The sequence below is a fragment of the Hippocampus guttulatus genome, chromosome 17 (assembly GCF_054856545.1).
Source record: "Hippocampus guttulatus isolate MCC_2025c chromosome 17, RoL_Hgut_1.0, whole genome shotgun sequence".
Classification (NCBI taxonomy): Eukaryota; Metazoa; Chordata; class Actinopteri; order Syngnathiformes; family Syngnathidae; genus Hippocampus; species Hippocampus guttulatus.
The window spans coordinates 372,484-385,144 of NC_141277.1; the positions used below are offsets into that span (position 1 = coordinate 372,484).

Below are 12,661 nucleotides of genomic sequence, written 5' to 3' on the forward strand. Positions count from 1 at the left end.
GACGCGAGGGAGAGAAAACGTCCGCAGCCAGACTACGGGAGTCGTGACGGTATTAACGAGGATCCCTGAATGCAACATTGCTCCTCGCTCACACACAGATGGAGCCTGGACTGGGAGAGGCGGCTCGGCGACCAGCTGCCCGGCGACTGCTCGTCAGTATGGCGGCGCGGTGTGGGCCGCGGCCGGGGAGTGTGGGCCTTCACCGACGGATTTAACCTCTCGGTACCCGGCCAGGTTTACGGCATCTGACCCCAGCTCGCCCGGCTAGCGAACAGCAGGGGTCGCTTATGGAACTTTATCCATTTAATTGTTAGCATTAGCAAGCGTCGCTACCTATCCCGGAGATGTCTCGGTGTTCGGCACTTAGCTGACCCCCCTCCCCAACCTCTCCAATCCCCTCACTTCCCTCCCGCCGGACCAAAAAAGAAATGATTTACAGCCGCTGCGCAGCAGCCAACAATGCGGGAGACGTTACAGTCCGCTGGTGTCGGATTACTGGACGTGTTGGTGGAACGACTGCACCCGGCCGGGCAGCGTCGAGCATCATGAGCGATTGCTATGGCGGCACGGTGCAGCTGCCCGATGTTGAGGGCGGGGAAGATGACGAGTGTTTGGTGCCCCTCTCCCCGGTGTTGCTCGACGCTTCCGGGGTTCCTGTCATCCCGGTTCTCGCCCTAGAATGCCGCATGGCGGGGGTCGAGGTCGGGGAGAATCTCAACAAACAAAGGGCAGAAGAGCACCGGCGGGTCCTCCCCCAAGGCACCGCTTTCGTGGTGGGAGGCAAGTGGGAGGCAAACGGGAACTACTCGACTGGCATCCACGCGCCGGAAGATGGAGGCAAACTCGGCAAGAAGAGGAGGCCGGTGACGGTGGACACGTCCAAAGCCAAAACCTCCCTCGAGGGACTCAAGATCAGCATCAGACAGCTCAAGTGGAAAGAGGTTTGTAAATTCGTACAATAAAACGTGGAACTGCAATGTCATTTGAGAAGAAAAAGTGGTACGTAGTTCTTTCAGAACTTAGTCGCTTTTTTTCCTGCCCCAAAGTTGAAATCTTCAGACAATACGTTCATTTTTTTTTTAAATAAAAAGAAAAATGAAGTCTTTTTGGAGCAAAACAAACAGACAAGCCAAGCGTATTTCTTAAAAATACCAAGTAACAATAGCATGAGATTAAAGTTAAACATTTATGTGGAAAACTGTGGTGGTTTTTTTGTAATTATGGGAATAAAGGTCATTTTCCCCTTACCTAAAAAGTTGTAGTCTTATTAGAAAAAAATGTGTGGTATGTGCATATAGGTATATTTTTAACCAAAATTTGTGCTCTTTTAAGAAAAAATATCATTTTGTGAGGTTAACGGTGAAATTTGACAAGGCAAAAAAATTAAAGCATCAACCCTCGTTTTTTTTATTCCCCTGAGCTAAAAAAAATCTCGTGTGTATTTTGTAATTCAAAATTTATTTAAAAAAATTAAATTTCAAGTTTAAATTTTACTTGGAAAATGTATATATTTTTTCCTAGTGGAAAAAAGTTATCACGTCAATGAATAGTATTTAACAATGCAGTTAACTGTCATTACAATTATTTTAAATTTTTTTAGAAAGAACAGTCAGATTCTGAGAGGAAAAACTTGCTTTTTTTTTTTTTTCAAGCAAAAACAGTCAAATGAGAATGAAGCGCTTCCACTCCCAGGTGAAAGGTTTTAGTCTCATGAGAATCAAGTTGTTATTTTTCAGAAAAATAAATCTGCGCATAAAAACCCCCCAAGACATTTCTTGTTCTTGATGATTAAATGCATGTTTTTAAAATTCTCTATTGTTTTACTTACAGCATGTCACTGTAAAAGTAAACTTGACAAACCGCAAGACCACATTGTCACTCATTTGGAGAAATGTTTGCTCTCTGTTGAACGGACATCGCGTGGCAGAATATGGCAAGTGTTTGGAAGGAATTTGCCCGCTCTACCCTTCCAACAATCCTCTGACTGTGAGATTTGTTGTCTTGTATTTGGAGACAAAAGCAGGGGCTCCAGCTGTGAGCCTTGTTGGACAACACCGGTTGAAAAGCAACCCTTTTCCAAACAATGGCATCAAACTGTTTCTGTCATGAAGGAGGTGTCGACAACATGCAGATGACTTGCAACCCGATTGCGACTGGTTGTTATTTATTTCACGAAGCGGCTATTTGAGTCTGTCAGTTTCCGTCCTCCGTTTGTGGCCATTGTGATGGTGGCCCCGCCGTGAAACGGTAGACGGCCCTCTTTGTCCGCACGGTAAACGATTCCGTGCCCGCTTGCACAATTGTCCGGTTGTCATCAGATTTTTTGTGTGGGGGGGGGGGGCATATGGCACTCTCTCACCCAGTGGAAATGATTAGCTGTAAACTGGTCTAATCCGATCGTCTGTAAATCCTCTTTCAGGCAAGAGAGAACGAGCCAAATTGTTGGCATGACGACAGCAGAGTGGCAACGTCGCTGATAATCATCCTGGGGGTAGTTTCGGAAAGCGTTGTAGGGCCACACCGAAAATGCAAAAATATTTGATCGCGAAACGTTCTAATCCTACGAATGAAATGGTTCCCTTCATTTGTTTGCGCAAAAATCATGAACAAAGTCTCGCATTTGACATCAGGAAAAAAAAGTACACTTTTATCAGTGCAATGATTACAAATAATCATCTTTTTTCAGAGTAAAATTGCAATTTTTTTTTCAGGAACAAAAACAAAAAGAATTTTTGCGCTGAGTGAAAAGGGCACTTGCGATTTTTCCATTGGCGTTTCCCTGTGGCGGCAGCCCTCCCTCCTCCACACGCTCGCATGGCGGCTCACTAATGGGATGCCATCTGGGATCATCCTCGTGCTGAAGTCCACACGGCGCACCTGCGTTTTGCGTCCCCTCTCGAGTGGTGTCCGGCAGCGATAAAAGAGAGATCTTTGAGCACAAGCTAGCGCACGAATCCCGCCGCGAGTACGCGATATAACAAATAACATTTGCACCCGCAGATTCCCGCAGGAAGACGAGCGGCGTGTGACATCTACTGGCACGGCGTCTCCTTCCACGACAATGAGAACATCACGTCAGGCCAGGTGAACAAGTTCCCAGGTACCGGACGGCCCCCGCTTGACTTTGATTCTTTGAACCGCGCCCCCCGCAACGATGCGTCGGTCCCGCTCGACAGGAATGCTGGAAATGTCGCGGAAGATCAACCTGAGCCGAGCGGTGCGCATCATGCAGGGGCTGTTCCCCGCGGAGTACGACTTCTACCCGCGGTCGTGGATCCTGCCCGATGAGTACCAGCAGTTCTCCGCGCAGGTGGGCGGAAAATTTGTACAACGTAGCTCGAAAGTGATGAGAAGTTGGGAGACTTAAAAAAAAAAAAGGCATGCTAGCAGCTTTTCTTTTTGCCGGTTCTCAGCTCCGATCGGTGAAGGAGCGCGACGCCACGCTCTCCCCCACGTTCATCGTCAAGCCCGACGGCGGCTCTCAGGGCGAAGGCATCTACCTCATCCGCGAGCCCGGCGAGCTGAGGCCGGCGGTGGCGGGCGCGCAGGCCCGACAGGCCGTGGTGCAGGAATACATCCGCAAGCCGCTCCTGGTGGACAAGCTCAAGTTCGACATCCGCCTCTACGTGCTGCTCAAGTCGCTGGAGCCGCTGGAGGTTTACGTCGCCAAGGAGGGCCTGACGCGCTTCTGCACCGAACCCTACCAGGTGCCGCGTCCTTCTTATCGTTTGCCGCTCGTAGTTAGTCTTAAAGGCGGCGACCGAGGCGATTGCGTTGACGACTTGAGCATCGAGAGCCTCCCTTCCGCTCGGAAGGGTTGATCTTTTTGCCGCCCCGCCCCGCCCCCTTTTCACGAGGCCCCGCCTCGCCGTTGTGCATCAGGAGCCGAGCCAGAAGAACCTGGGCCACGTCTTCATGCACCTGACCAACTACTCGCTCAACGTGCACAGCGGCAACTTCGTGCACTCGGAAAGCCAGAGCACGGGCAGCAAGCGCACGCTGTCCAGCGTGCTGCGGCGGCTGGCCGCCAAGGGCGCCGACGTCAAGAGGGTTTGGTCGGACATCATCGCCCTGGTCATCAAGACCGTGGTCGCCGTGGTGCCTCAACTCAAAGTTTACTACCAGGCCGACATCCCGCCCGGCAAGCCCGGCCCCTCCTGCTTCCAGGTGAGCCCTTCGCCTCCTTTCCCGCCCGCACAAATACAAACCGAAACTTGACTTCTCCTTTTTTGACAGTACAGTTTTACTTTTTGGGGAGGAAAATACAGACACGTTTTCTCATCAAAATGTCAAACGACAACTGGCAAAACACCATTTAAAGAAGGTTGTTGTTCTCAACGGACGTTTTCATTTGAGACTATTAAAGTCGTGTTTTATTCTCGTCAGAACTTTTCAAATCACAACACCCAGTTTTCTCCACCAAACTGAAATGGTTTACTTGTTGTAAATTCACATTAAAAATAAAACTTCAAAAACATTTTCCCCCCTCAATTTAGTTTGCCACGGCTCAAAAATCCCCCCCCCCAAAAAAAAGATGCAACTTAATTCTAACAAATATTTCACAATAAAAATCAATCTTTCCAATTGCAGCAAGATGTCAAAGCACAAGTAGGTGACAGTGTTGTTCCACACAAAAAAAAACCCAAAGCGTGTTTCCCCTTTCTTCATTTCCTTCTCAGGCGTTTCCAAAAGGCGAGCGCTTTGACTTGACTTTGGGTTGATGATTAAGTTGATGTTCCCCGAAACCTTGCCCCGTCAAGAACCCGTTTGGGATGCGCCTTTGTTGTCAGATCTTGGGTTTTGATGTCCTCCTGATGAAGAACCTGAAGCCCGTCCTCCTGGAGGTCAACGCCAACCCCAGCATGCGCATCGAGCACGAGCGGGAGGTACGGAAGGCGCGCCTCTCTTTTCCTCCCGAGCTCTTCCCGACATCCCGCCTCGGTGTCGCAGGTGGCGCCGGGAGTGTTCCAATGCGTTCCCAGTCCGGTGGACGAGGAGGTGAAAGTGGGCGTGATCAGGGACACGCTCCGCCTGGTGGACCCCGCCGCACTCGAGAGAGCCGGCTGGTATGTACCGGCCATCGACTTTCCTTCTTCTTCTTTAGTCTCTTGAAATAGACCCCGGGGGGAAAAAAAAGAACAATTTGAACAAGAAAATGTATTTCAGCCTCGATACACGGGCAGCTTTCGAAAAGGTCGTGCCCCGGTTTTGAATGAAAGAAATGGCCCAACCAGAAGGTCTAAAATGAAAATTCTTCCCCAAAAACAAGACTTTATTGCTCGAAAAATATACTTCTTGAAACCAACTTTTCCGAAGCCGCTATTTGAGGAAATCCGGCCAGTCGACGGGTTTTAGCGGATGATTGAACCGCGTGCCTCACGGCGATTTTAAAGAGCATCTCTGCGTTTTCGGGCGCGCTCTGCAAAGTTGCCAGCGGAGGTCGTCGGGCGGCGGCGAGGAGGAGGAGGAGGCGGCGGCGGCGGGCCGCGGCCAGGTCAGGAAGCATCCGGACGGCATGCCCTCGCCGTGCCTGAAGCAGGTGTACCCCAAGTACAGCCGGCAGTTCAACTACCTTCGACTGGTGGAGCGCATCGCCGCCCTCTTCGTCCGCTTCCTCGGCGTCAAAGGCAACATGCGCCTCGGACCCACCGCCTTCAGAACCTTCATCAGGTGCGCAAAGCTCCCATTTTTTGGTTTTCTCGTCATTTTTGTTTTTTCTTTGGGGAAAGAAATGACAGCTTTCACTGAATAAAAATAAAAGTTGATTGATAAAATCATACATAATATGTGTGTGTGTGTATAATATAATGACAAACAAAACAATTGCTGATTTTTCAAACACTGGCTGATTGTGCGCAGGAACTGCAAGCTGAGCAGCAGCAACTTGACCATGGCGTCCGTCGACATCCTCTACATTGACATCGTGCGGCGCTGGACCGGAGCCTTGCCCGACTCTCGGGAAGCAGGTAAGGAGAAGGACGCGGCGCGCCAAAAAACGAGTTTTTGCAGAATCGAAAAGACGCTCTGCGCGTTCAGAGAGCGTCTTTTCATTTCGGCCCGCCGATGCTCTCGTTTTGTGCGGTTCGTCGTCGCGCTTTCGCTCAGGTTCGTCTCCCTTGCAAAAAACGATGAGAGGATCACATCACTTTTGTCGTCGCCTTGACTTCTACTTGATGCGTTGAGTGCAAAGTCAGAGGATTGGGGTTTTTTTTTTTTTTTTTTTCTATGTCAAAGAGACGGGCAGCAGGAGAGAACATTTAGTGGAAAAAGTCATATCGAGAATGGAATCGAAACAATGTCATTTTCTTTCATGAAAATAAAAGTCAGTACTTTTCTGATAGTCACGACAGAAAAAATGAGAAAACCAAGGTTTATTTTTGTGTTTAAGAAAAAGCTAGTACCGGTATGCTTTGTTTAGTCTTAAAAAAGATGTCAAAACGTTTAGTGAGAAAAAGGTGCTTTCTTCTGAGAGTGCGGATAGTCGATCAACTCTTTGTGGAGAACACTCGAATGCATGACTTTTTTTCCACGCGCACGCTTTCAAGAATGAAGTTGTTCTTCTTCATGGACAAGTGAAATTCTTTCTTTGTGCAATTCCTCAATCATTTTTGTCATTGAATCGCCATTTTGATTCAAGTGGTACCACTCCTTAAAAAATTCACACTCATTTGTCACTTCTCGTTGAAATTCACCGTCCGAGTGAAACCAAGAGTTGCGCGCGCACGGCAGCGGCAACGGCACATCCAAAGAGAGCATGCGACAATGCTCACGGGCATCCCGTACTCTACGCGCCGTGTTTTCCAGGCATGGGCCTCCAGGCCTTTGTGGAGGCCTTCTTGTACCTGGCGGCGCGCAGGTTCAAATCACAGACAACCCGGGAGCAGGCGGCGTCCCTCCTGGATCTGTGCGAGGCCCAGCTGGAGTCGCCGACGCCGGGCCCCGAGGAGCGCCGCTCACTGAGTTGCGGGCGGGCGGCTTCCCGCGGTGGCGCGGGGGGGCCCAAGGCCCACGTACGGCACCTCGGGCCGGCCCCGCCTTCGCCCGCCGCCTCGCCTCGGCCGCGCCGGGCCTCCAGCCAAGACTGCCGCGGCGCCAAGCCTGGCTGGAGAGAGGCCCGCGCTGAGAACTGAGGTCGCTCACGTTCGCCTTTGCCCGACAAACACGCACGCGGGGCAGCGGGTGGGCAAACGATTACCCCGTGGGGGGGCACATGCGAGGGAATTTGGGAGGTGGGTCAGCTCACGTTGACATTGGACTGCTATCTCTCGAAAAAGGCAATATTGATTGATTTCTAAATGCAGCTTCTTCAATTATTGTTTTGTTTCATGTAAATCGTGAAAGACGTATTGCTCATAAAAGGAGGCGGCGGCCCTCACGCCGGTACTAGCGGTCACTTCACTTTGCTATGCCAACACAAATCTACCAACTATCGTATTTATTTGCATATGAACCTCGATGGTGGTTTGCTGAAATGATTTGACTTCCGGTTGGGGGCCACACGACGACTTCCGATTGTCAAATAAAGACAAATCCTATGCAGTTCATTCAACGGGTGTGCATTGACTGGACGACTTCATATATTAGGAAATAGTTCAACTTTAATCGGAATGAAGTTTCGCTAGGAGAAAAAACCCCCCATCAATCTTTATTATTATTATTTTTGAAGACAAATATATCGTATTTCACTTTGCGTCGGAAAAGAGGGGGCACGCGGCGACCTTAAAATAGCTAAATAAAACTTTAATCATAGTCGTCGTTGCAAATGTACATCCATTGCACGGCCACATTTGGACAACACAAGTTTCTCTGTACATTATTGTTTTGCCGCCAAAAGGGAAAACAAACAATCAGCAACCAAAAGAGCCTCATCAACAGCACGGAATTCAACAAATAGCGATACTTTCAACATAATTACAAAAAGTTCATAGAAAACATACACCATTTCCAGCCGATTCATCTCGGAGCGCCTCCTGACTGTAAACTCGGCGGTGGTAGCTTTGCGTTGCAAAGCAGGTGCTCAACAAGTTCCTGTCGGTTAAAATGTCCCTCACCTGGGGGGGCAGCATCGCACGCATCAACACAACTCAAGACTTTTTTTTTTGTTTTTCTTGCTCGAGAGACTTTGCAACTTCTTGGCCACCGAGCTAAAAAGTCAAAATGTGTACAAGTGATCGGGACGCACCAAAATCCCTGGAAGTACACGTTAAAAAAAAAAAAAAAGTACATTTAATAGAAATAAGTTAACACAAAATGGACAAAAGCACTAATTGTCAATTCCCATATCTTCACATGAGGCAAATGGAACAAAAGCAGTTGGTCGCCAAAATACAAGGGGCTACGTTTAGAAAGAAAAACAAATAAATAAAAACGATGGGTGTTGGGGAGAGCTAGTGGAATTTGGTGTTCTGGGTGCTTTAAAAATAAATTGCTTTAATTATTCTATTGGACAAATGAACAAAAAAGCTTATTGGCTACCATAATCGGGCAGCAAAAGTGTTTTAGTAGGTTTCAAAAATATTCACAATAAACAAAATCATGTAAAAAAAAAAAATTCTAGTACATGTGTATCAAAGTAAACAAGCCGGGTCGCAAACTCCAAGCCTCCCGACGCAGAAAAAAAAATGGAGTAATTTTTGAAGGGAGATGGAAAAAAAAAACGACATAAGAAGTATTAAATAAATACATTGACACATGGTCATTAAGGCCTTAACTTCTGGGATGTAACGAAACACAAATTTACAAATGTTTTTGGGACAATAAAAAAAAAAAATTGCTGTCTTTGGCAAATAATAGTAAAAGTCGGCAATCTTGGGCAATTATCTTAAACGTTTTGGTGTCATCTCACCATAACTCTGAGCTAATGTAAAATACGACGACTAATAATAATGAAGGTGGCTTAAAAAGCTGCATAGTCTCCGGGCTTCATATTGATGTGGCATATTTTGATGTTTTCTGCAGTCCTTGCGCTCCCTTTTCTTTAGTTAGCAGATCAACAACAACAACAACAAAACAAGCTTACACCAGCCACTTAACGTAAAAGTGCATAGACGTTTGAGCCATGAGAAAGCCACGATTGTGCTCGCCAATCTCGGTCTCAAAAATGTGTGACCCCCCCGCCCAAACCCGAAAGCCCCCTGCCTGCCTCCCACCAAAAACTCGGTCTTGTTTTGGCTAGCAATAGCAGCATACTGCTCGTGGCGCTCGTTTGTATTTACAACAGACGATACAGCAACATTTCAGCGCGGGGTAACACTGAACACCAACAAAAGTGCAAACAAGTTTCGCTCCAAATTTGTGTCGCCGTCTTTATTTTATCCACGTTTGAACATTTTCCCCTCGCCGTCAGTAACTGGTGATGCTTCGGCGACTAGCCAAGTTCACGTCGTTCGTCCCCAAATTGTTCTGGACTCCAATTCGGATGCATCGCCTCCACTCGTACGCGTCTTCAACCGGCCATCGGCGCTCCCGATGGCCGACGAGCAACCGCCGCTAAAGCGGCGGCGGGATTTGTGAGGGGCGACGGACGGAGGACGAGGCCACATTCGGGAGTTCCGCACTTGCGCTCGTTTCTCGCAGAATCTGCCGTCTTGATTTTAGAAGGTCTCAAAGTACAAATTGAAGAGCGGCGGGCCGTCGGGCCGTGTCAGGCGTTTGGCTTTCGGGATTTGGGCTCAGAGGCCAAATGGGCTCGAGAGAAGAAAGTTGTTGGGATTTGGCACGGGCTAAAAAGAGATGATCTCGGCATACCGGAATCGGTATTGAGGTCCGGATGCGGTTTTGGTTTTTGGGAGGAGATGCAAATACCGGCTGCGATTCGAGGGCGCACCGATCAACGAGGATCGGACACGATTCGGGATCGAGGGTGTGCCCCAAGGGGAGCCGAAATGAGGTTGGCTTGGATTTAGGTTTCGGGTGAAGGCGGTAGGGTCGCGGGTTTCCAGTCGGACCCGGAAGGCGACTGCGCTTGACCCAAGACGGCGATTGCATTTTGGGATTTTTTTTGTTTTCAAGCCCGGTCAAGGATCGGCCCGCGTCGGAGGCTTGGCGTTTCACAAGGGCTCCGGGTCGGTTAGGTTGGGAGTTGGCCGTGGCCTTTCGGCGGACCCCGGAACGAAAATTCGGCTTTGGAAGTCCAAGTTGGCTCAAGGGTGGGGGGATTTGTGTTGGGGTAGAAGCGTGGCCATTCGGAGGTGACCGCGGGAAGATCGGCGAGGTCACTTTGAGGTTCAGCTCGGCCGCCTTTGAAGATCCCGCGCGACGAGTTCACAGTTTGCATTTCCGCGTCGGCTGGCCGGGAGGAGGCGGAGTGCCAATCAAAGCGCGGCCGATGGTTCGGCGGCTCAGCGGTCCGAGTTCACGGCATGAGGTCGTCGGGCCGAATTTCCGGAAAGATCCGACAAAGGAGAAGTCTGTGCTTGAGGCGGTCACATCTTTTGGAGCCAAACGCATCAGCGGACGGGTCGGGAAGGGTCCGGTCCCGTTCCTCGCTGGGCAGGCCAGTCCAGTGTATAGCGACGTCCGGCCGCGCTCGCCTTCGCTCATCCTTTTTACGAGCGTCAAAATACAAGTCCGCTCGCGCGTGTGAGGACTCGAAGAAGAAACGCAAACATCCGTCTTCAATCGCATCACTATAGTTTCACGTAAATCTCATGGAGCGACATCTTACAGATACAAGCCCGAGCCTTTACATATCCACAGTACATATGTGGGTGTGTCGCCGTGTATTTGTGCCTTTTGTTTTTCTTTCGTAAACTTTTTTTTTTTGCAGGAACGGCGGGCGAGCTGCGGAAGGAAGTCGCCATCCTTAGCTTAAGGCATCGCACGTACCGGCCGGCGTTCGCAAAGCGCACCGCCGGGGAGGGTCCGGAGCGGGGCGCTAAGCGGAGGGGCGAGGGCCGTCGGCGTCCGCAAAGACGTAGCGCTCGGTCCCTGGTCGCCGCCGTCTCTTTCGCTACGTATGTACAAGCGGCCAACCCGCCCTCGCGGCCGAAGCCCCATCCGGCCTGACTCGTGCGGGGGAGGGCGGCGGGGGCCAGGTTGTCCCCCCCCCCTCCTCCCCTGCCGTCCCCCCAAAGTTTCCATCTAACAGTTGCTGCTGTTGCGGAACTCTCCGTTCTCGGTGATCTGCAGCTTGGTGGGATTGGTGGGCGAGATGCCGTTGCGCGACTGCGTGCTGTAGCGCTCCTTCAGCTGCGTCAGGGCGCTCATGAGGCGAGCGTTGGCGGCGTCCAAGGACGCGATGCGTTTCTCCTGCGCGGACACACACACACGCACGCACACAAAAGGTGTTTTCGCTTAAACAAGACTTGGTTTTAGTTCTTACTTTTAAGTGGTTTTTTTTTTTCTTTCAAAAAAATGAGAGTGCGTTTCATCAACAGGACATAAAGTAGTATTTTCATTTTTAGCGCGTGATCATTTTTTTTATGGGCTGCGTCGACCCCGGTCGCAGGTCGCAGTGAAGCGCGGCGGTGCCGACGGCCGCTCCGGTACCTGCGCCTCGATGACTTTCTGCTTGGAGTCCACCACCGCCTGCATGTCCGAGTGATCTTTCTTCAGCTCCTCCTCCACCGACATCAACCTGGACAAAGCGGCGGGCGGCGTCAAGACGGCGGGCGGTAGGGAAAAGGAAAAAGCGCCTGGCCGCTTCTCCCTTACCTGCTGATGATGCCCTTCATCTGGAGGTCCTTGTCGTCCTGCTGCCGGCGCAGGCGCTCTTCCGACTCCTCCAGCCGGGCCTGGTACTCCATCAGGACCTTGTGGGCCTGCTCGTCCTGGCCCTTGAGGCGGGCCTCGTACTCCTCCAGCTTCTGCACCGAGGCCCGCAGCTTCTCCTGCAGCAGCGCGATCTCCTGCTGGTACTGCGCCATTGGAAAGAGCGGCCGTGAAAAGAGCCCGTCCGGGTGCGGGATCATCTTGCCCGGGTTTGCTCTTTTCTCATCGTAACCGGCCTAACGCCAGGGACGTGCGGTCAGGGGAGGCGGAGCCTCACCTCTGAATGCGCATTGCATTGCGCAATCATCACAAACCGAGTCGATACGTGCAGCTGGCTCGCGCTGCTTGCTGTATAACTGCATGTCGCAAATAGAATGTTTAGCCAATTGAATAAGCGACCCTTTTTGCTTTAGATATTTGTAAATGTGACACTAAAGGAGTCGGTGCCTCACCAACCATGAACGTCACCGCACGCCACTGCCCAACGCTAAGGTCAAGAGAAGGAATTGTTTTGTTTTGTTTTTGATGATTTCAATGTCCCGGCACCCATGTGAAGGCACATTTGAAAAAAATGTCCCGGTGCAATTTGTGACGAGTGATTTTGTGGACCCCCAGGGAGACGACCGCTGTGTCACGGTCCTCCTCGGCACCGGCGCCACCCGCCAGCTGCAGCTCACATCTTCCTTCCACAATGGAGACAATTTACGGCGCAAGGAAGGTGCGTTTTTTTTTTTTTTTTGCTATTCCTGACAAACTGCAGTCGTACACTTAAGCCGCTCTGCAAATGTAGACAAAAACACACACACGCACACACTTGTCCAGTCGTGCCCCTAAAATTGTTGGACTGCATTTCCTCTAATAGTGGCTGTTCGGGTGCGTGTGTGTATCTATCTCTCTATCTATCTATATATGGATATATACTGTAGATATGTTTTTTTACTATAAAAAA

At 50.2% G+C, this 12,661-nt stretch overlaps 2 protein-coding genes across 11 annotated transcripts in view; one reads left to right on the forward strand and one right to left on the reverse strand.

The window, feature by feature from the left end:
• Positions 1–102: 102 nt before the first annotated feature.
• ttll11 (tubulin tyrosine ligase-like family, member 11) lies at positions 103–7,544 on the forward strand. Of its 2 annotated transcripts, none has more exons than XM_086135343.1 (10): positions 103–941; positions 3,001–3,100; positions 3,177–3,310; positions 3,414–3,707; positions 3,883–4,167; positions 4,791–4,886; positions 4,951–5,066; positions 5,428–5,670; positions 5,860–5,966; positions 6,805–7,544. In XM_086135343.1, exons 1-10 carry the CDS (start codon positions 429–431, stop codon positions 7,128–7,130), a joined length of 2,214 nt encoding a protein of 737 aa, XP_085991469.1. In that variant the 5' UTR covers positions 103–428; the 3' UTR covers positions 7,131–7,544. The 2 variants fall into 2 exon arrangements, with proteins under 2 accessions (XP_085991469.1, XP_085991468.1); XM_086135342.1 differs by having other exon boundaries at positions 4,951–5,065; positions 5,412–5,670.
• A 175-nt stretch (positions 7,545–7,719) lies between these two features.
• Positions 7,720–12,661, reverse strand: part of dab2ipb (DAB2 interacting protein b) — a 29,945-nt gene continuing 25,003 nt past the window's right edge. For all 9 annotated transcript variants that reach the window (XM_086135334.1, XM_086135339.1, XM_086135338.1 and 6 more), the window contains 3 exons: positions 11,656–11,858; positions 11,491–11,578; positions 7,720–11,250 (listed from right to left, as the gene is read on the reverse strand). In XM_086135334.1, the coding sequence (XP_085991460.1) occupies positions 11,083–11,250; positions 11,491–11,578; positions 11,656–11,858 (459 nt within the window). In that variant the 3' untranslated portion in view covers positions 7,720–11,082. The remainder of the gene's footprint in view (positions 11,251–11,490; positions 11,579–11,655; positions 11,859–12,661) is intronic.